The 23536-nt window shown below is 39.4% G+C and overlaps 2 protein-coding genes across 3 annotated transcripts in view; one reads left to right on the forward strand and one right to left on the reverse strand.

The window, feature by feature from the left end:
* Window positions 1-3679: 3679 nt before the first annotated feature.
* On the reverse strand, window positions 3680-23517 carry Tra2a (transformer 2 alpha homolog). 2 transcript variants are annotated; one of them, XM_090332762.1, is made up of 8 exons: window positions 23433-23517; window positions 12794-12927; window positions 10444-10603; window positions 8354-8542; window positions 5460-5575; window positions 4485-4613; window positions 4220-4284; window positions 3680-3933 (listed from the first exon to the last, which is right to left on the reverse strand). In XM_090332762.1, exons 1-8 carry the CDS (start codon window positions 23466-23468, stop codon window positions 3923-3925), a joined length of 840 nt encoding a protein of 279 aa, XP_090188888.1. In that variant the 5' UTR covers window positions 23469-23517; the 3' UTR covers window positions 3680-3922. The 2 variants fall into 2 exon arrangements, with proteins under 2 accessions (XP_090188888.1, XP_090188887.1); XM_090332761.1 differs by having other exon boundaries at window positions 4220-4287.
* Ccdc126 (coiled-coil domain containing 126) overlaps window positions 23077-23536 on the forward strand; it is a 51299-nt gene continuing 50839 nt past the window's right edge. Inside the window, exon 1 of the mRNA XM_090332765.1 lies at window positions 23077-23181. The gene's annotated coding sequence lies outside the window, so the exon portion shown is untranslated. The remainder of the gene's footprint in view (window positions 23182-23536) is intronic.

The following is a 23536-nucleotide window of genomic DNA, read 5'->3' on the forward strand; positions in this document are numbered from 1 at the left end:
CAAAGGAACAAAAGGCGCATGGTATCCTTAATATGTGGCTATTAGATCCAAACAATACAAGAGTGAGGACTCAATATTTGTGTACCCAATGCTATGGACATGGTATTGGAAATATAAACACAACTACATAGACATAAAAATCGATGATTCTAGACGTTTTTATGTTCTAAAATCTAAGTGCCAGTGATTATATAGATTGCCTTCTTGAATACTTGTTAAATGTCATGTGAAATGATGTAAAAATCAATGTTAATAAATTCTTTTAAAAATTTTTTTAAAAATCTCCTGTATAGCTGTAGCTCAAGTGGTAGTGTGCTAACCTTGAGCAGAAGAGCTCAGGGCCAACACCTAGGCCCAGAATTCATGCCCCATGACCGATTCTCCCTCCCCAAGAAAAACCCCCAAAACCAGAAAACAGAAAACTCATAACTGAAATTCTATTAATGTTAACTTTCCATTCCCCACTTCCATGTTTTAATTTTTACAAATTTAAGCAACTGGATCAAGTGAATACACTCCACACTTAAAATCCAGAGGCTGCTCCCCAGGTATGCTCCCTTCAAGGGTGAACAAGGAAAGTACTTTTCACAAAGGCATGCCAACTTACCAAGTTCACCACTGCCATTCAACGGGCAATACTGATTCAGCAGTATGTAACAGGGAAGCCTCAATAGTGAACCCTGACTCCTAGACTAGATAACAAGGGAAATGGTGTACTCAAACTCTATCTAATATTCCCTTAGTTTTATTAGTACTTTTTGTAATACTATTTAAAATACTTTTCCTCCCAAGACCTTAATTCAAAATTGGTAAATGACTTCCTTTTGTTCGTTGGCTGGCACTTAACCACCCAAGTAATGCCTCCAACCCATTTTTAATAATTTGCTGTCCCTGAGTTCTTTTGCTTGATGCTAGTGCTCCATATTCTTTTCAACTGAAGTAATCATTCACTGGTGTGTGTGTGTGTGTGTGTGTGTGTGTGTGTATATATATATATATATATATATATATATATATATATATATATATACACACACACACACACCAATGTACAACTATCTCTCTTTTTTTTTGGCTAGTCCTGGGGCTTGAACTCAAGGTCTGGGCACTGTTCTTGGGCTTTCTCAAGCCTAGTGCTCTACTCTTGAAACCACAGCACCACTTCCAGCTTTTTCTATGAGGTATCAAGAAATTGAACATAGGACTTCATACATGCTAAGTGAGCACTTATCACTAGGCCATGCTCCCAGCCCCTTCATTGGTATATTATTGATCTTTTCCACACAATTTAAAATCCATCACTAGTTGAATACAAATATGTAATACGCATACTTTTCCATAAAAGGATATACTGCTGTATAAGCTTTTCAATTTTAATATCTCCATGTAAAAATCATTGTAAAAAGGGATTAGAAAACCAAGACCCAAGTTCTTCATCCTTCAGTTAAAAAATCTTGTTTATATGAACATTGTTGAATCAATGTCAGAGGGCAGTTTTTTCTTAGGCTGTGATCCTCAGAGATCACCACCTCCTGAGTAGCTAGGATTACGAATTAGAGCTACCTGTGTCTGAACTGCCACTACCTCTTGCATATTGTACTTCTTGTAAATATAAGCAAAGTGGCATCGCTGGACCATATGGTACTAATTTTTTGAAGCACCTTCATTTTATCTTCTATAATATGTGTTAACATACATTTTTACCAACAGTAAGGATTTCCTTTTTATACTTTTTCTTGGGTGGGTGGGGGACTGAAGGTCATTATTTGAGTTTGAATTCAGGGCCTGGACACCATTCCCTGAGTTCTTTTGCTCAAACCTAGTGCTCTACCAACTTGAGCCACAGCTCTACTTCCAGTTTTCTGGTGGCTAATCAGAGATAAAGGCTCTGGTGGACTTTTCTGCCTAGGTTGGCTTTGAATCATGATCCTCAGTTCTCAGCCTCCTGAGTAGCTACAATTACAAGAATGAGCCACCAAAGCCCAGCCATACTTTTGTTTCCTAACATACTCACATCCCATAGATTCAGAGAGCATAATGATTGTTACTGATAACTTGAAAAAATAAAGGAACAGTCATACCTACTCTGGAAAAGGTTCCTAAAACCCTTCTCCCTTATTAAAGTCACTTTAGTGTTTTTTTCCTGTTTAGAATGAGCTTAATAATGTCAACTACTCATTTACTTTTCTTTAGAATGATATTGAGTATTCTTAAGTCTATATAACTGTTCATTAAAAAAACAACAAAACAGGGCCAGGAGTTTAACCTAGTGGTGGAGTGCTTGCCTAGCATGCATGAAGACCCGGGTTCCATTACTCAGTACCACATACATAGAAAAAAAGCCAGAAGTGGTACTGAGGCTCAAGTGGTAGAGCTCTGGCCTTGAGGAAGTCCAAGGACAGTGCTCAGGCCCTGAGCTCAAGCCCAGGACTGGCAAACAAAACAAAACAAAACAAAACAAAACAAAAAACACCAAACCAAACCAAAACAAGCTGGGTGATGGTGGCACATTACTGTAATCCTATCTACTCAGGAGGCTGAGATCTGAGGATCATGGTTCAAAGCCAGCCCCACCACAAAAGTCCATGAGACCCTTATCTCCAGTTAACCACCAGAAAACTGGAAGCAGTGCTGTGGCTCAAGTGGCAGAGTACTAGCCTTGAGCTGCAGAGCTCAGGGACAGTTCCCAGGCCTGGAGTTCAAAGCCCCACTATGAACAAAAACATACAAATAAAAACAACAAAACACAGGATTAAAAAAAATTAATACGAGCATCCAATCTTTAGTAGTCCAGGCAGATTTTCCTGTCTTTACCTTTACCGTCTAAGTGGTGGGATTACAAGTATATGCCTATCCTAAAACAAGGGTTACTAAAGATCAAAGAAGAGATGGAATTATACATTTAAGCATAGGAAAAGAATATTCGAATGCATGGGGAGGTATTAGGGAATTAAATCAGAATGGGCAAAATTTTGTAAAAGTATATACTGGGGAAAAAGTGAGGAAAAAGAGTAGCTAGTCTCTAAATCAACCTACTTATATTTTATCCAAATAAAAGAGACAATCCCATTTTCAAAGAAATGAACTTTTATTTGAATGGAGACTACTTTTTCCTACATGTATCTTCTAAAGGCCCTATACTATACAACAGCCCATTTAACAAATATCCTAATACTAAAATTTTGAACGGCAAATTATACAATTGCTCTAGATAATAAATAAGGGGTTGTCCTTCACTGATCAAGAAAATACTTAAAACGTCAATAAACACACACATACACACCCACACACACACACAAAAAATCACACTTTTAAGCTGTAAGGCTTAACCGATGTATTTCAAATATAACATGTGTTGAGTCTACAAGCTTTTCATCTAATTTGGGGGGTTCAAAATTTACATTCTTCACAAGAAATGTCCAAGTGTTTTCCTCTATAGCTTCAAATTTTCTACACTCAACTATTTAACTATTCCATGCCATCCCAGACAAACCTGATTTGACTGAACTACTTCATATGTTACTGTTTTCCTCAGAAGAAAGTTAAAAAAGTACGTTGAAAATACAGATTTCTATTACAATGCCTACTACAATATGTGACACAAAAGTAATTTCTTTCCTCATGTGATTAGCTAGGAGTTAATCCTCCACAAAGGCGAAGAAAAATCACAAAACATGAATACTGGGTTCCTTTTTTACTCAAGATGTTTGACTACTCAAAATGACAACAATTACATTTTTAAGAGTTTAAGAGAAAAACAGCAACACAACTGACAAAGTGTAGATGCCAGTAAATCAAGGATTTTTTTTTTTTTAAAGGATTAGGAAAGGTTAGAAGCTTGGGGAAACCCAGGATTACAAAACAAAAAAAACCCAAAAAACAGAAAAGAGAAATAATATCCTTAATTGCAATCGTTCCATGATCAATAGCGTCCTGAAAGAGAAAAACAAAACAATTAGAATGACAATTACCATTTGACTTATCTACTACTTTTCCACCTATTTACAGTCACTATATACCATCACCTTAGAGCATAAAGTAAGACAATTATTAGAAATGAGTTATTTTGTTTTTTTGGTTTCCTTTTTATATAGATCAAGGTTAGCCCAGGCTAACCTTCAAAATCACAGGCTGCCTCCTGAGTGATAAGACTATATGCATATGCCACATGAACCATAAGAAACAAGATGTTAATTCTCCAAAAGCAAAGTTCACTTACTTGGGCTGTAAGAACGAGATCTTGATCGGGATCTGTATCGACTATAATAAGGAGAAGGTGACCTTCTTCTGTAAGAAACATAAGATTGCTGAACATCATCACTGACGAAAAAGAATTCCTCACCCTCAAATGCAGAATGTCAAGCTCTATTCTGAAAACATCACATACATTTTATTTCCCTAGCTGGGGACTAGGCTAGCTACTAGCTACAAATATATTGTACTGCCACCACCCAATTCAGAACCGACATCACAAACAAAATTACCTGTACCGATAATCATAATCTTCATATCTGTCATACCCTCGATCATATCCTCTATCATAGTAAGAATCTCGACGTCTGCCACCGCCTCCTCCACCGCCACCGCCGCCACCACCACCTCCACCACCACTACTACAGAAAAATAGAAAAGTTATACAGCAGTGTAATGACTCATTTCCAGGACTATAACAAAATAGAAGCAAAAAGGCTTGACCACTGTTCCTGAACTTTTTTTACTGAAGTTATTAGCATTTTGCCGCTTGCCACAGTTCCACATCTGGCTTTTTTGGTAGTTAAGTAGAAATAAAAGAGTTTCATGGACTATCTGCCTAAGCTGGCTTCAAACTGTGATCCTCATGTCTTAGCCTCCTCAATGGCTAGGATTACAGGTGTAGGCCACCTTGTACCTTAACCTTCGGTGTTAATTATGCCTATGCAATTAATAAACGTATCTAATTTTAAACACTAAAGATGATCAATTCACCTTATATTGAGGTCCAGCACTAAAACACCAAGATCTGATGTTTAAACCTCTGTAGTTCAATTTAAAATTTTGTGTGTGGGATGATCCTGGGCTTGAACTCAGGGTGTGGGTGCTGTCTTTAAACATTTGCGCTCAAGTCTCGTGTTCTACCACTTCAGCCACAGCTCCATGCTTGGCTTTTTAGTGGTTAATTGGAGATAAGAGTCTTGTGTACTTTTCTGCTCAGCCTGGCTTTGAACCCTGATACTTAAGATCTTTGCCTCCTCAATAATCATCTCCAGGTAACCACCAAAAAGCCAGAAGTGGAGCTGTGGCTCAAGTGGTTGTGTGGAATGCTAGCCTTCAATAAAAAAACTGAAAATGAAGGAATGGCACTCAAGCCCCGAGTTCAAGCACCAAGACTGGCACAAAAAAGAAAAATAAAACATAGATCACTAAGTCAAGTAAGTACTGTGCCACTGACCTCCCCAGACATGTGAAATATGAAATCTTACTGAGTTGGTCTGCCCATGTAGATGCCTGGTGTAGGTGTATGTGCTCTCTTGGTGATAGAATAATCCACACGAATTCTTCTTCCATCCAGCTCCATTCCATTTGCTCTTTCCATAGCCTAGAAAGGAGAAAAGACAGAAAGCCATTTGCAACACACTATCCTTGAAGTAGCCATAAAAACATAAATCAGCCGGACACTAGTGGCTCATACCTATAATCCTAGCCACTCAGGAGGCTAAGATCTGAGGCCCAAGGTTCAAAGCCAGCCAAGGCAGAAAAAAAAATTTCAAACTTATTCAGCCCAAAGAGTAAATTTTTCCCTAATTAAATTTCTCATTTGTGGCTCAGTTCCTACTCCCCAATCCATGAAATCAGTAATGGATGGTGTGTGGGCAATGTCTTTTTTAACTAGGTTTTGAAGATGGCCAGACAGTCTGCCACTTTATGTTTTATTTAGTCTCCATCCATTTACATACAAAAGATTACTTTGAACATCGAAGAGGCTGACCAAAGCCTTAGATAGATTTGCATCACAATCTTACTCTACTTTTGTTCTTTAGTCTGCAGTTTAAATATGCTAGTAAGACATTGTAAAGAAATTATATTTATAAATACTCTTTCAACCTCTTGCTGAAAATAAGCCAGAAGATTACAAACTTAATATTATTTACAAATATTTGATTTTTTAAAGAGCTCCCTAGAGATCTTAACTTCTGTTTCCTATGAGGCAAACAAGAGATGTTTCTCACTCTTTTCCCCTCTCTCTGCTTTAATCCTGTTATATAAAAATAAATGCCTGTTTAAATTTAAAACACGCTGGGCATGGTGGGGACATGCTTACTATCCCAACACTCAAGAGACAGGGGAGAGAGCTCAAGATCAAACTGGACTATATAAATATCAAACCTTTTAAAAGCAATAAACAAAAAACTGTGAATACTGCCACCTAGTGAAATCTGAAAATAAAGGAAGTCAGCCTGCACACAAGTGCTTTTGTCTTTATCCTTGATCTCATATAGCCTATAACTTTAATAACAAATGAATGCACACACAGGCACAGAATCTATTTTCAAGAGCTATCTAACGAACATGAGATCCTCATGCCTGTCTCCTGAGTTACTGGATTAAATATATTTCACAAGAATGCCTGCATGAGAAAGGGTAAATTTCATTTTTAGGACACGTCCCATTATTTCTAGATTTTTTTATACTTTTACTTATGGCATGGTCACTGACCCTAAGCTTTTTGGTTCAAGGCTAGCATTCTACTTGAACCAATGGCTTTAAATAGTCCTTGGGTGGGGCTGGTGTCATCCCTGAGCTTTTGTGATAAATTTTACAGGATTCTAGGTACACATAGTGAAACCAAGAGGATATGCTTAGTAGAGAAACACAAAGACATCATTTCCAAAGTGCCTCTTCATATTTTACATAAAGGGAAATACTAGGATAGTGAAGAAACAGGAGACATTGTATAAAAGGAAAGGAAATGTACTCATTATGTGACTAATATTATTACTCTGTAATCATCTATATAATAACAAAAAAGTAAATTAATTCCTGGGCACTGTCCTTGAGGTTCTTTTGCTCAAGGCTAGCATTCTACTACTAGAGCCAAAGCTCCACTTCCAGTGGTTTCTGTTTATGTGATACTGAGGAATTGAATCCAGGGCTTCATGCATGCGAGGCAAGCACTCTACCACTAAGCTACATTCCCAGCCTATGCAGGGTTTCTTAACCTTAGCAACTGATTCCATATTTATAGGGGTCATTCTGTGCCTAGTAGTATTATCCTTTTGTTGCTGTTGTGGAGATCTCACTGTTACCCAGGAATGTCTTGATCCTCTCAACCTCAGCTTTCTTAGTAGAAAATACAGGTATGTATAATACCTAGTATACTGTAAGACTACATTTATACACGGGGAACTAGTTATACGTTTACTAGGAATATGCCTGCATTCTTAACACTTGACAGAGGAAGGAGGGGCCTCTAAGTTCTATGTTAGCCTCAGCTATATGATAAGGTTATTTTTAAAACAGAAAAAATTACATGTATGAAAATAGAACTAACCAGGCTCCAGTACCTCATACTTACAACCCTATCTACTCCAAGGGCTGAGATATGAGGATAAATGTTCAAAGTCAGCCAGCCTGGGCAGGAAAGTCCACAAGACTCTCACCTCCACTTAACCACCAAAAGATACAACAAGAAGCACAGATGTGGCTAAAATGGTAGAGTACTAGCCTTGAGCACAAAAGCATAAGGACATTCTCAGGCCTCAAATTCAAGCCCCAGGACTAAAACAAACATACATATACAAAGTGGGGTTGTGGGGGGGGAGAATGATGGGTGACACTGAGTAAGTCTCATTGTATTTATAAACTGACATAAATTAAAATTACCTTTTTAACTAGTCATGGATGGAGTTTCAAGGACCAGGAGTTGGGCCTAGAGGTACAGTGCTTGCCTAGCATGCATGAAGACCCAGGTATGATTCCTCAGTACCTCATACATAGAAAAAAAAGCCAGAAGTGGTGCTATGGCTCAAGTGGTAGCCTTGAGAAAGCCCAAGGACAATGCTCAGGCCCTGAGCTCAAGGACCAGAACTGGCAAAAAAATAAACTATATTTTATATATATATATATAATTTTAAAAACTGATATAAAAACAAAAATTAAACTGGCCACTCCTTTTAACATTAATCAGCTAAATTTAAATCGAGTTAAAGTTCTGCTACTTTATAAAGGTAGAAATAAAATGTATTATTTAATAGAAGTATTAGAAATAAATAGTAATCCCATCCTGAGAACAAAAAAAAACAATGGAAATAAAATGGTTAATTGCAAAAAAAAATAAAAGTAGCAATCCTATCATTCATTGAAAATTTTAACAAACCTCCTTGGAGTCATCTATTCTCTCAAAATACACAAAAGCAAATCCACGTGATCGCCCAGTTCGCTGATCATAAACCACATTGACACCACTTAATGGTCCATATCGAGAAAAAACTTCACGAAGATCTCTCTCTGTTGTGTACAAACTGAGGCCAAACACTCCCAAACAAGTGTTGGGATCTGGATTCGCCTATTAAATAAAAATAGAATTAAGTTTTAGTTAAAACTCCAAACTAAAATCAAAATAAGACAATCTATATGTAGAATATACTGTTTCTAGTCATTAAGAGACCTAAATAAGTAAATCTTATTTCATAGTTCACAGGACAAACCAGACTTCTGTTGAAACATTTTCTAGCCACAGCCTGAGGAAAAATGTTCCTAAGTCAGGCAATAATGGCTCATGCCTACCTACTCAGGAGGCTGACATCTGAGGATCACAGTTCAAAACCAGCAAGGCAAGAGAGTCCATAAACTGAAGAGCTCAGTGACAGCACCCAGGCTGAGTTAATGCCTCATAACTGACAAAAAATGAAAAATAAAAAATGTTCCTCGTTTCTAGCCCAACATTTTCAGAAGGTAGTGAAGAATTTAGTATGGGTCTAATATATGAGACTTACCTGGAGCCAATGACTTCAACATCTACACTTCCATTCTTTTTTTTGCCAGTCCTGGGGCTAGAGTCTAACACTCTACCACTTGAGCCATAGCATCACTTCTGGAGATTTTCCATGTATGTGATACAAAGGAATCAAACCCAGGGCTTCATGCACACTAGACAAGCACTCTACCACTAGGCAACAATCCCAGCCCCTACACTTTCATTCTTCAAATGCTTCTGATTTTAAAATTAAAGGCATATTTATTATATCCTACTAGGAAATACTGACATATTCCATGACAGTTAACTGAGTTATCAGATAGGACTATTATAGGAGCCACAAGCACCTGAGTCTTTTCTTATTACACAGCAATATCATAAAGACGCAAATTTTTATCTTTATCCTGTGTGTGTGTATATGTGTATGTGTACACACACTAGTCCCAAGGCTTGAAAGTCTGATTGCTGATCCTGAGCTTCTTCTTTTTTTTTTTTGGCCAGTCGTAGGCTACATACAGACTGAGTGCTGGTCCAGGGCTCCTTTTGTTCAAGGCGAGCGCTCTACCACTTGAGCCAACCACTTCTGGCTTTTCCTGTGATTGACTGGAGATAAGAGTTTCACAGACTTTCTGCCCCCCCCTCCCCCCCCCCCCCCGCAGGCTGATTTTGAAAGATGATCTTCAGATTTCAGCCTTCTCTGTGGCTAGGATTACAGGCATGAGCCACTGGTGCCCAGCTCCTGAGCCTTTTATGTTGAATACTAGTGCTCTCCCAATTGAGCCACAGCTCCACTTCTGGGTTTTTTTTTGGTGGCTAACTGGAAATAATCTCTCCAACATTTCTACCTGGGCTGGCTTGAACTGTGGTCTTCAGATCTCAGACTCCTGATTAGATAGGATTTAAGCACTGGTGCCAAGCTCCATTTCTTTTTAAACCATTCAAAAATAAAGAAACTATAATCCCTTTGTGTGATATATGCGAACTTGCTAAGACAATGGCATCTCTTTTATGCCATATCTAATGTTTATTTGGAGATCTGAAGCAGCTAATTAAGGATGTTTCTGGAGTGCCACCTTCAACAACAATGGTCTAAGCCAGGTACTGGTTGCTCACACCTATAATCCCAGCTACTCAGAGGCTGAGACCTGAAGATAATTGTTCAAAGCCAGCCTGGGCTACTATAAAGGAGCACCAGCTAACTGTGAGCAAGCAAGCTGTGTCCAAGCCTTAGAAATTGCAAGCAAACTTCAAGAAACAATAGCCTGGTTCTTTTTTTAAAAAAAAGAAAAAAAGGGTGGGCAGTGTGGGGGGGAGGGTAATGGGTACCAAGACATGTGAAAGGGTATCAATGTATGTGAATTAATGCACCTTCTATCTGGCGAATATCATGTAACCCTTTTACTAATTACAATAAAAAAAAAGATGTCACCAAAAAAAAGCCATAACTGTACAAGAAAAAACAAATTTGCATTAACTTTTGTACCACATACCCTGCTGCCTGTATGTCTTCTCCGATTAGACATTGGAGAGTGGCTTCGGCTCCTTCGTCGTCGGTATTCTGGCGTATAGGACCTACTTCGAGATCTTCTCCTGTGAGAGTGAGACCTGGATCGAGTGTATCGCCTATGAGAATGCCTCCTTGACCTCGACCTTTAATGGAAATTTGGGTAAATATTAGAATAAGCTATCATTTTTCTATATATACATAGATCCCCCAATCTCTCTCAACTTCCCTTTGTCATAATGAAGATCAATAATGGGCTACCAGGTTACACACTCAGTCCTTCTGTTGGCCTTTTTGAAAAAAATATTTTCTCTCTTGAATCAACGTAACCTCTTCCTAGCCTCAGTCTATCCCTTCCCTGCTCATTCCATTCCTTACCTTACAAATACATTAAAGTTTTACTTTTCTTAAAAACAAAACAGTAGGACTAGGAATTTTGCCTAGTGGTAGAGTGCTTGCTTAGCATGCACAAAGACCTGGGTTCAATTCCTTGGTACCACATACATAGAAAAAAAGCTGAAGTGGTGCTGAGGCTCAAGTGGCAGAGCTCTAGCCTTGAGAAAGTCCAAGAACAGAATGCAGGACAGAACGCTCAGGTCCTGAGCTCAAGCCCAGGATTGGCAAAACAAACAAAAAACCCACTAATATTACCTCCACAGTAAAATTTCAATTCTTTCTTTCTTTAGTAATGGCAATCATACAAAACAACATCTAATAACTGGTAAAAATGAGAAAGTTTTTTTTAAAAAAAGGAGAGAAAACTGATAAAGGATGATTTTTTCCCCCTTTTCTTTGTCCATTGGGGGACTTTTAACTCTGGACCTGGGCATTGCCCCTGCGTTCTTCAGCTCAAGGCCACTGCTCTATCCCTTGAGCCACAGCACATCACTTCCAGGTTTCTGGTGGTTAATTGGAGATAAGATTCTCATGGACTTTAGTGCCTGGGCTGGCTTTTTTTTTTTTTGGCCAGTCCTGGGCCTTGAACTCAGGGCCTGAGCACTGTTCTTGGTCTTTCTCAAGACTACCACTCATACCACTGGAGCCACAGCACCATTTCCAGCCTTTTCTCTATATATGCGGCACTGAGGAACTGAACTTGGGTCTTCGTGCCATCTAGGCAAGCACTCTTACCACCACTAGGCCAAACTCCAGGCCCCGGAAAACTGCATTTTTGTCAGGCACCGGTGGCTCACACCTGTAATTCTACCTACTCAGGAGGCTGACACATCTGAGGATCTTGGTTCAAAGACAGCTCAGTCACAGAAATTCGTTGAGACTCTCATGTCCAATTAACCACCAGAAAACCCTAAGTGACGCTGTGACTTAACATGGTAGAGCTCTAGCCTTGATCTAAAGAGCTCAGGGACAGCATTCAGACCCAGAGTTCAAGCCCTGTGACTGATAAAACAAAACAAAAAAACCTATCTTTCTTTTTTGTTGTGAAAGTACTGAAAACACTAATTTTCAATCAAATGCCAAGTACATTAAAATCAATACATCAATTAATCTGACTAATAGTAGCCAATAGACCATTCTAAGAACTGATCCCCCCCCCCTTTTTTTTTGCCAGTCCTGGGCTTGAGCTCAGGGCCTGAGCACTGTCCTTAGGATTTCTCAAGGCTAGAGTTCTACCACTTGAGCCTCAGCACCACTTCTATCTACTTTTATCTATGTATGTATGTGGTTCCAAGGAATTAAACCCAGGTCTTCATGCATGCTAGGCAAGCACTCTACCACTAGGCCAAACTCCTGGCCCCACCCTTTACTTTTTGTCAATCATGGGGCTTAAACTCGGGGCCTGGGTACTGACTGTGAGATATATGATTTTTGGTACCAATCCTGGGGCTTGAACTCAGGGCCTTGGGTTCTGTCAAGGCGAGAGCTCTACCTTTGAACCACAGCACCACTTCTAGCTTTTTTGAATCTAACCCTGGTCTGTGTGGATGCTAGGCAAGTACTCTACCACTAGGCCAAACTCCCAGCCCCCTCTTATCATTTTTGTTCAAAGCTAGTGTTCTATCATTTTTAGCCACAGTACCGGTTCTAGTTGTCTGATGCTTAACTGGAGATAGAAGTTTCAGTTTCATGGACCTTCCTGCCCCACCTGGCTTTGAACAGAATTCTCAGATCTCAGCTTCCTGAGTAGTTTAGGACTACAGGCATAAGCCACTAGCACGTGGCTCAATTGATTCTTTAGTAAAATTATTAATTTCTAATTATTTTCTGCAGTCTAGAAAAATCATTTCAGGATTTTGAGACTATGGTGATATTTCTATAAAAAAATGGAGCCAAAGGAGAGATGTTGGTAAGTATTTTCAATATTATTTCACACTTACCTGGATTTTGATCTTGATCGAGAATGGGATTCAGAGTGTTTGGAAACCCTTGATGGACTACGAGATCCTGACCTGCTCTCCGATTTTACACGAGCAGGAGTACCCGTTGGAGATTTTGACTGAGAGCGAGACTCCTAACAAAGAAGACAGTATTACAAATGGCACTGGTCATATAGATGCCTAACACCTAACATTTAAAGTACCGTAATTATTTATATTGATTGCTCCTGAAAAACAAATGGTTAGGCAATACCCTCCAGAAAAAAATTTCAGCTCATTAATAACCCATTGTTAATACTGCTAACTGTCCTCAGTAATTCCCTACTTGAACCAGATCACCAATTTCTATTAACTAAGTAATCATGCAAATTCATCTACAACTTGATCATACAGACACTGGAACATAAACCATACATTTACTTAACCTAGGACCCATTCATTCTTCCAGATCTTTTAATTCTACTTCACTCTTGCTTTCTACTTCTCTTCATTCTTCATTGAGTTTTTCATTTTTCATACTTCGTGTATTCTTCCCCAATTCAAACAATTCAAAATAGCCTTAAAATATTCAAGTGCTTCTATCTGACCAATCTTCTGTTCAATTTTTTCCCCCATTCAATTTTAATTTTCTGATCTTTAATACTTTTCATTAGCCTTCTTTTATCTTGATTTATCTTCCACATTCTTGGAAAAAACTCTTCAATTTCTTCACGAACATTAACCTTAATGGAAAAAGAACATTTAGTATATTTAAGCACGTGGGGATTATAAAACTCTGCTGGAGTTTAGAATGTTATCTACCAAATGGAAAGGCCAGCAGGTAAAGTGCAAATAACTAATTTAATTTTTTAAAAAACAATTTTATAGTCTTTAAAAATTGATCAATGTGTAGTTTCTAACAAAGAATTCACTGAATTTCTCTAAATGGGGTTTTTGACCATACTTTTTACCCTCCTCCTCCCCTTTCACGCTCCACTCTAGTTCCTAAAAAGTAAGCAATTTTAATATTGAATTCAAATATAGATCTAACATTAACTGTACAACACCCATCTAAATACTGTTTTCCCACTGTTTTATAACCTAAAGATTTTCTTTTTTTGGACAGCTAGGGGGCTTGAACTCTAGGCCTGGATGCTGTCCCTGAGGCTCTTCAGCTCAAGGCTAAGTGCACTACCACTTCAGTTACAGCGCCACTTCCGTTTTCTGGTGGTTAACTGGAGATGAGTCTCCTGGACTTTTGTGCCTGGGCTGGCTTTGAACCGTCACCCTCAGATCTCAGCCTCTTGAAGCGTGGCTAACCTATAGATTCTTACTGAACTTAGAATTAGCTATCAATAAGTCATGCTAAGAAACAATATGTAGTTGATGCACAGCATCTCAGACCAACTATCTAAACTCAGACTGTACACACCCCAAGAATCAAAGAAGTAAAAAAATTAACAAAATTATTGACACATCTCCTTTCAATTTTGACTAGTACCATGGCTTATTGTGACTTAACCACAAAGGTATGTTATGAAGGCAAACAAACTGTAAAAGCTCATGGGCAAATGGAAGCACAATTCCTAAATTTGCATCTTTACCACTGCATCATTTAAAAACACTATACTGGTCAGGAGTGTGGCCTAGTGGTAGCGTGCTTGCCTAGCATGCACAAAGTGCTGGGTTCAAATCCCCAGAACCACACACAAAAAGAAAGCCGAAGTGAGGCTGTGGCTCAAGTGGCAGAGTGGCTAGTCTTGAGCCCAAAGTGTCCAAGGACAGTACCCAGGCCCTGAGTTCAAGCCCCGGGACTGGCAAAAAAAAAAAAAAAACCTACTATACTGTGTGGGGAATATCATAATGTATATGAAACTTATACCATGGCCTCTATCTTGATCATATCGCTTTCATGCATGTATTAAAAAATTCATGTATTCACATGCACTTTTACTTCTTTCAATGTACTGTACTGTACTTTCAATCTGTGTACATGTCAGTGAACAAGTGTTTATCTCCATGGCAAAGCTTACTAGTTTCTAGAAATTTCAGATGTGCATCAAAACTTGCCAAATAAACAAGTTATTACAACGTTTTGTTTAATTTGACTGACAGAAGGCCCTTATGATCAAACTGAGAACCAAACTTGTTTTCTCCACTGAAGACTTGATTATTAAAATGATCATCCCAAGTTCACAAATGCTATCTCACACTAATTTTCTTTTATGCTATAAAACACAGCCTTCTTATAACAGAGTTCTTAAAACCTCTCCAAATTTAAGAATTATCAAGAACTGTATAATGCTAGTAAGTCCAACCTTTTACAGATTAAAAACAATTGAAATACATAACTACTGTTCTATTCAATATCAACCTTCCCATTAGGGAAGTCTTTCACCACATCCTAAGACAGATGCTGGGAGCAGTAATATTTAAAATAAAAGGATGGCTTATTGACTTGTAATCTAAGTTTCAAACAACTTTATGGATTTCCCTTCTATAAAAGACTCTCTGAACTACCATTTATTTACACTGCTTGTTTAACAGCAGTGGCTGGAACAGCATCAAGGAACATCACCATAGACTTTGTTATACAGACAGAGAAGACTTCGCTTAGATACTATAAACTTTTTACTAGGACAAGAAATAAAAACCTTAATGGCTAATATTTATCTTTAAACATTTATACAAGGCTTTCTAATATATGACAAAAATGTTCTATATATGACAAAAGTCTAACAGTCCAAATATATGTTATTTTTAAATGTGTTGTTTCTTGTTTTCAAGTCTGCTGTCATGGACATAACTTGAATAGTTGCTGAAAACAACCACTTTGAGTAATTAAACTTTAATTCCAGTATGGTAGCAACAAAACATTTCCAACAACACTAAACTACAACAACAGTACTGCTTTTAAAAGGAGCTTTTTATACTCCCTCCCCAAATGCTCAAGATTTAGATATAGGCTCTTTCCACAACAGACTTACATTCCCAGTGTAAAAGCTCTCTCTTTCTTTTGGTCAGTTGTGGGGCTTGAACTCAAGTCCTGGGCTCTGTCATTGAAACTCTTTTACTCAAGGCTAGTGCTCTACCCCTTTGAGCCATCGTCCCACTTTTGGTTTCCTGGTGGTTATCTGGAGTTAAAGAGTCTCACAGACTTTTCCTACCTAGGAACCTCAATCCTCAGATCTCAGCCTCTTGAGTAGCTAGCATTATAGGCATGAGCCATCAGCACCTGATGAAGCTCTGAATTTTATTCAGGGGTGTCACAAACATCTAACTTCCTTTGTTACCCTTCTTTTTCTTGTATCCAGGAAATCTAATCAGATATTAAGAAGCTCTTTTATCCCAAACTCTTTAATATTTCCTAACTGCAAGCTTAGTTAACCTAAAGAACAAACCTCAAATATGAAATAAACTTATTCTTCAGAAATATTTAATACAAAAATATTACTGTTAGAACTGTGGTTGTCTTTATTCAATGGTCACATTAATACTAATCATTATAAAGCAGCTTATTTCTTCTCAGACACTATCATCAAATAAATGCCATTTTCACTAAACTGAAGTAGAAACCAGGCACATAAATCCCTGGAGTTAAGACCCAGATTAACCCCCCACCACGTCTGTTTGTCTTTTTTAACTTGTCTCTACTATTAAGTAAATTCAACATTAATATTTTTGGTGCCAGTCCTGGGCTTTGAACACTGAGTGGGTGCAGCCTCTGAGTTTTTGTGCTGAAGGCTATCACCCTGGCATTTCAGCCACAGCTCTATACTTCTGTTTTGTGTGTACGTGTGTGGTTAATTAGAAGAGTGTCATGAACTTTCCTGCTTAGACTGGCTTCAAATTGTGATCCTTAGTTCTCAGCATCCAGAGTACTAGGATTATATTTATTTTGTTTATGAGATGGGCTCTCCCTTAAGTTGCCTAGCTGCTTTCAAAATTGTGAGCTCAAGTAATCCTCCTTGCCACAGGCTCCTAAAGAGCTGGGACTACAGGTTTTTTTTTTTGTTGTTGTTGTTGTTGTTTTTTTAAAGGAGGGCTGGCAAAACTGGGGTTTGCATTCAGTTTACTTGGCAGGCTTGATGCTCTATGAATTAAGTCAGTTAGAGACTAGCGTTGCATGGAATTCTACCTGAGGTGGCTTTTAATCGCAGTATTCCAGATTCCAGCCCAAGTAGGGTTTACAAGTGTGCCCAAGCCACTAGCTTTCAATTTTGTGTATACATGTGTGCACAAACAACTGCAACTCATGCTGGTACTTGGGCTTGAACTAGGGCCTTGGATGCTGTCCCTCAGTGTTGTTGTGTGAGGTTAATGTTCTACTACTTGACCTACAGCTCCACTTTCCATTTTCTGGTGGTTAGTGTTAAGATTCTCAAACTTTCTTGCCTGGGCTGGCTTTCAACTGATTCTCAGATTTACTCTCCCGGATAGCTAGCCTTCTGAGTAGCTGGCTGAGTAGGCATCATTAACCACTCAACTTTTAAAAATTGCCATTTACCGGGGGAAGGAAATGGGAACCAAGACATGAGAAAGAAGGTGCATTAATTCACATACATTGATACCCTATCTGGCAAATATAATGTAACCCTTCTTTCTATTTATTACAATAAAAATATATGAAAAAAATTACCATTTACATGAAATGGACAGATTAATGATTCATCACTTATATCACAGATTGTATTTGGTGATACTTGGGACTGAATCCATGGCCTCTTTTATATCTTGGCATTTTAACAGAAATTGTAAATAGGTTCCCAATCTACCTCACATACTATAAGCAGAATAAACCAGGCAGAAAGTTCTCAAAGCACAACTTGCTCAAAAACAAGGCACAAGTTATTGCAGAACATGTTTTTCCCTCCCTTTTTGCTTGTCCTGCCTGAACTCAGGAGCTTGGGCACTGTCCCTGAGCTTTCTCAAGCCTAGCACTTTACCTCTACCACTTGAGCCACAACACCACTTCTGGCTTTTTCTGTGTTATGTGATATCAAGGGCTTTGTGTATACTAGGTAAGCATTCTACCACTAGGCCACAGTCCCAGCCCATGACTCTTACCACAAGCAGTAACTGCAATCTTTTTTTTTTTTTTTTTTTTTTTTTGCCAGTCCTGGGCTTGAGCTCAGGGCCTTAGCACTGTCCTTGGATCTTCTCAAGGCTAGAGCTCTACCACTTAAGCATCAGGACCACTTCTGGCTTTTTTCTATGTATGTGGTACCAAGGAATTGAACCCGGGTCTTCATGCATGCTAGGCAAGCACTTTAACCACTAGGCCATACTCCAGGCCCAGTAACTGCAATCTTTTAATGCATTATTTTTCAAATCCCTCCCACAAAGGAATTTTAACACTACAAACACAAAATAAACATTGTAACCCTTTTAATATTAAAGCCATAAGTTTATGTCAAATGTATTATTCAACTGTTTCCTACTAAATAAAACTGGAGATTCCTTTGACAGAGGGTGTGAGGTTGATTAGAACACACTGTTTACATGAGAAAATGTCATAATGAAATCTCCCTTGTACAACTAATGTATGTCAATTTTTTAAAAAAATGAACAGATTCCCATAAAAATACATTAGTGAATTTAAACTACCCATCCCAAAGGGAGAGCATATTTAAGTTTACCCCAAAACTTTACAAGCCCTAAAGAATGAAGCAACCTTTTATATTTACTCCATTTTTCAGTTTATGAAATTGGAGTTGTCTCCATAGTCTCTGGTAAAGTTGGATATTTCTTTTATAAAAGCTACGCTGATACTTCCAGGCTCTTCATAATTTGCAAGCCAATACTATGCTTGAACTCAGAGACTCGACATTTTCTGTTCACAGCTAAGACTCTACTCATGGGATTTTTTTTTTTGCCAGTCCTGGGCTTGGGCTCAGGGCATGAGCACTGTCCTTGGACTTTCTCAAGGCTAGCACTCTACCACTTGAGCCTCAGCACCATTTCTGGCTTTTTTTCTATATATGTGGTACCAAGGAATTGAACCTGGGTCTTCGCGCATGCTAGGCAAGCACTCTACCACTAGGCCAAACTCCCAGCCCTCTATTCATGAGATTTTTGTACAATTAAAAAATCTCTCAAGACTTTTCTGCTCAGGTTAGCTTTGAAACTCAATCTTCAGATCTCAGGCTCCTTAGTAGCTAAGATTACAAGTATGAGCCACCATCATCTGAACATAAGCTCTACTGATTTCCCAGTGCCAGGGAATATTTATGAATTTTGCATAAATCAAAGATAAAAAACTCAATCCCAACTTTATTTTTGGCAAGATCTTCACACCTTTGACAAGTATTTACAACTTCAAGAAGGGAAGAAAAACTACACCTTCTTTTCACCATTCTCAATTTAGCATTTACAAACCTTTATGTTATAGTTTTCTCTCTTCTACTTGTTTTACTGAATCTTTCAATACAGATTTGTGAACAAATAAGCAGTTCACTTAGCATGAGAATACACTACTTTTACAAAGCCCCTGGGTCAATGATGACACCTAGACCACTGCTGAGGATTATCAAAGGTTTTTCAGTCAGTCAGGTTCTACGAAAACTACTAAGCTAATTATTCACACTATTTTACACCAGTTATACCACAACTTACAAGAACTCTTTACCACTAACAAAACTAAATCCATGTATGTTTTAAAAAAATTACTCATCCCCAAGACATTTAAATCCCTTGATATTCTTTCAGCTCAACTCTTTCCTCTCACTTTAGGAATGAGAGGAAATGTAAGTATAATTTATAAAATTATAGCTGTATAATGTGGGTATTACTTGTATTGCTTCTTTTCAAAAGCTTGCCTTTTTCCTATATTGAGCAAATTAGTACTTCAATGTAATACAAAATTTAAGCCTTAGTATCTTTTTTTTTTTGCCAGTTCTGGGGCTTGAACTCTGGGCCAGGGCACTGTCCCTGAGCTCTTTACGTCAAGGCTACCACCCTACCTCTTGAGCCACAGCGCCACTTCTGGTTTTCTAGTGGTTAATTGGAGATGAGTCTCACGGACTAATGCCTGGGCTGGCTTTGATCTGCCATCTTCAGATTTCAGCCTCCTGAGTAGCTAGGATTACAGGTTTAGTAAGCTACAGTGTCCAGCTTAACCAGTAGCTCTAAAACACTACAATGTTCTTCACAAAAACCAACCAAAATATACAGTACATTGTATGTATATAATGAACACAGGACTGAATTTGTGTCAGTTGTGCCTGTGGCCTTCCGGATCTTGCTCTTTTGCTCAAGGCAAGGACTCTATCACTTGAGCCACAGCTCTACTTCTGGCTTTTTAAAAATGATTTACTGGAAATAATAATTTCAGACTTTCAAAGCCTGCCCAGGCTGGCTTTGAACTGCAATCCTTAGATCTCAGCAGCTAGAACTATAGGCATGAGAACTGATACCTGGCAGGATTCAGCTTTTAGTTTCTAAAATGCTAACATTACCTCAGCCCTTGCAATACTAACATGATAGGAAGATGTATCAAAGATGGGGGAGTTCCTAGAAGGAATTTTTAAAAGGCAATACAAGTATAGTCCTCTTCCTCTCATTAGTAGCTCCCAGTTTTCATTTAATTCCAAGTACCTTTTTATTGAGTTGGGATTAGTTCGTAGCATTTATACATGGTAGATAAAACAAATGAAATGGGCTGGGAATGTGGCTTAGTGGTAGAGTGCTGGCCTAGTATGCACAAAGCCCTGGATTTGATTTCTCAGTACCACATAAATAGAAAAGGCTGGAAGTAGGGCTGTGGCTCAAGTGATAGAATGCTAGAAAAGCTCAAGGACAATGAACCGAGTTCAAGCCCTAGGACTGGCAAAAACAAACAAAAAAAGTAATTGCACTTATCACTACAAGCATGAGCACTACACCTAGCTTATAAGTAGTCTTGACATTAAAAAATTCCTTCAGGGCCGGATGTTTGGCCTAGTGGTAGAGAGCTTGCCTAGCATGCACCAAGACCAGGGTTCGATTCCTAGGTACCACATACATAGAAAAAAGCCAGAAGTGGTGCTGAGTCTCAAGTGGTAGAGCTCTATCCTTGTGAAAGTCCAAGTCAGTGCTCAGGCCATGTGCTCAAGCCCAAAAATAAACAATAAATAAATAAATCCTACAGAAGGGAAAACTTTAATCCCAAAGTTAGGTTAGGAATTTTCAAAAACACTCCTGTATCTCTCTCATACAGGTAATAACCTACTAATATTTGGCCTAATTTTATTAAGAAAAACAATGACATCCCCCCCACACAAAATTCTGAATATACATACCACTTAACCGCCATCATTTTAAAGCCTGTTTTTTGAATTTAGACACCTTTTAGATACAAAGGAGATAGCAGTTTGTATAAAGCACATTTTTTATTTCTGGCTTATGGTAACCAGTAAAGGGTCACTGCTTAAAAAACAAACCCACTATTGGATATTAAAACTGCTAGGGATAGATTGCCTAGCATGCTCCAAGCCCTGGGTTTGATCCTAACACTACAAAAAATTAAAATGAAAAGCTGAACAAGTGGTTCAATCCTGTAATCCTAGCTCTTTGGGAAGTGGTAATCAGAAGTTTATGGTCAATCCAACCATCTGAATCAAGCCAGTGGTGGTGGCAAGTGAGTCATCCCAGTGACAGAGTAAAGCCCAAGTAGGAGAATCATAGCCCAGGATGGCCTGAGCAAAGTGAGACTGTATCTACAAAATAATCAATGCAAAAAGGGGCTGGAGGTCTGTGGCTCAAGCGATACTGTCCTCACAGTAAGCTTAAGGCCTGGAGTTCAAACCAAAACAACTAGGTACACCTGAGAGCATCTCACATTCTTCTGATTCTTCAAATTACAAGGACAACTATCTAAAAAAAAACCCCAATAGGCCTGCACTAATCTTAATTTATACAAAAGGTATATATATCACTTACTACTAGTGAATTTTTTTTTTTTTTTTTTTTTTTGCCAGTCCTGGGCTTGAGCTCAGGGCCTGAGCACTCTCCTTGGACTTTCTCAAGACTAGAGCTCTACCACTTGAGCCTCAGCACCACTTCCGGCTTTTTGCTATGTATGTGGCGTACCGAGGTATTGAACCTGGGTCTTCGTGCATGCTAGGCAAGCACTCTACCACTAGGCCAAACTCCCGGCCCTGAAAAAATATTTTTATAATAAAAAGGGAGGAACAGGTACAGAGAAAATATTCAAGCTATCAAATATGTTAATGCCTTCTGAATAGATTTTAGCTCAGAAGTTCAGATCTCACAAACCAAGTCTTCTCCCCAAACAACTTTGTCAATTTCATCCTTCAGTCTCACAAAGTTAATTGCAGTTTTGTTCCTACAAAAGCCTAAACTGATATTCTAGATTTGACTACTGTGAAAAAGTCAAATTCATTCCTTGTAGCACAACCCTCAGCTGTTGTGTTTATGGTTTCCCCTAGTGACTAAAATAAATACCAACACAGGCGGTAGAAATGTGTTGCCTGGGGCTTTTGTTTTGTTAGGGTTTCACACTCACTTCCATCCATTTCCATAACTGAGGTAACTTCAAAAATAAAACTCGAAAGACAATAATCCTAGTATATTTACCCTGAGGATATTTTTTTTGTGTGATTCACCCGATCTCAACTAATGAAACCTTCTGAGCCCTTTTTCCCAGGAGAAGGGTGAGAAAAGAATTGGGAAAGGCTACTAATGTTCAGGTAATCTTTTAAAGAAACAGTAGACTGTTAAAAAAAAAAAATAGGGAGCCAGTAAATTCGTTTCAGTTATGTAAGCTTAAAGACAAGACGTTTTTAATTTTTTTTGTTTTAACCATAAACACCCGTAAAGGAGCGATTTTTTTTTTAAATCATTAGAAGTTGAGAGAGAAAAAAACACCCCAATATCAAGGAACGAGAGAGAGGGGAAAAAAGGCGTTATTGCAATCTCCCAGTCCTTCTGATGTGAAAATATATATAAAAACAACAACGGTGGGAGGACATGAAGGGAAAAGGCTCCTGGCGTCGTTTTCCCCTCACGGCTGCGGTCTTAAGAACGCTTAAGGAAGGGTCGGTGCGGTCGTTGACTAACCACTTCATTAGGCTCTCGTCCCACCTCCAACCTCAAGGCTTTTCGCCCTTTATAGACGCAACGCCGCCGGTTCCGACGGAGACGCGGCCGCTCACTGCAACAGAGAGCCAAGGAGACACAGGCCCCAGCTAGTCCCGCGCCAGCGGCTCCCGCCCGGTCCTCAGCCCCGCGCACCTCCGGCCCCGTCCGCACAGAGCTCGCTCGGGGGGCGCCGGGGAGAGCCCGGGCCCCGGGCCGGCGGCCGCCGCCTCCCGCCCGACCGCCTTAGGGACCTGAGGAGGAAGCCTCGGGCGAGGGCGGGGAGAAGGCGGAGGGGGGGGGGGAAGCAGAGGTGAAGGTGACCAGTCCAGGTACCGATCTCCAGAAGAGAGAGCGAGAGAGACAGAAAGCGGGAGCGGGGAAGGGGGGTGCGGGGCTCTCCGGAGTGTCGGGGGGAAGGTGGAACCCAGAAGCCATCTTGGGACGGGACGAGCCGTCGCGCCGGCTCGAGGCCGCTCCCCGCGGAGGACTCCCCGCAACCTGGCCCCGACCGCGCTCGGCCCCCGTGAAACCCCGAGCGTCGGGCCGCCGCCGAAGACGGCTCCCGCGGCTTTGTACTCACTCTGCCCTCGAAGTTGTTCTCCTCTACATCACTCATGTCGGCCAGGCGCTCCTCAGAACTATCTCTAAGAGACAAGTCTCGGCGCGAGGGCCGAAGGCCTAAGT

This window comes from Megascapheus bottae, chromosome 5 (genome assembly GCF_031878675.1).
Source record: "Megascapheus bottae isolate mThoBot1 chromosome 5, mThoBot2.hap1, whole genome shotgun sequence".
In the NCBI taxonomy this organism is placed as follows: Eukaryota; Metazoa; Chordata; class Mammalia; order Rodentia; family Geomyidae; genus Megascapheus; species Megascapheus bottae.

Bases quoted from the DNA above. Each gene is read 5' to 3' on its own strand.
- Tra2a (XM_090332761.1), bottom strand. From the start codon at position 23,468: ATGAGTGATGTAGAGGAGAACAACTTCGAGGGCAGA. The intron at 4,614-5,459 runs GTAAGATTTCAT...ATTTTTCTGTAG, and splicing joins TACATGGGCAGACCAACTCA to TAGTGGTGGTGGAGGTGGTG. The intron at 4,288-4,484 runs GTAATTTTGTTT...TGTTTCTTACAG, and splicing joins GATTATGATTATCGGTACAG to AAGAAGGTCACCTTCTCCTT.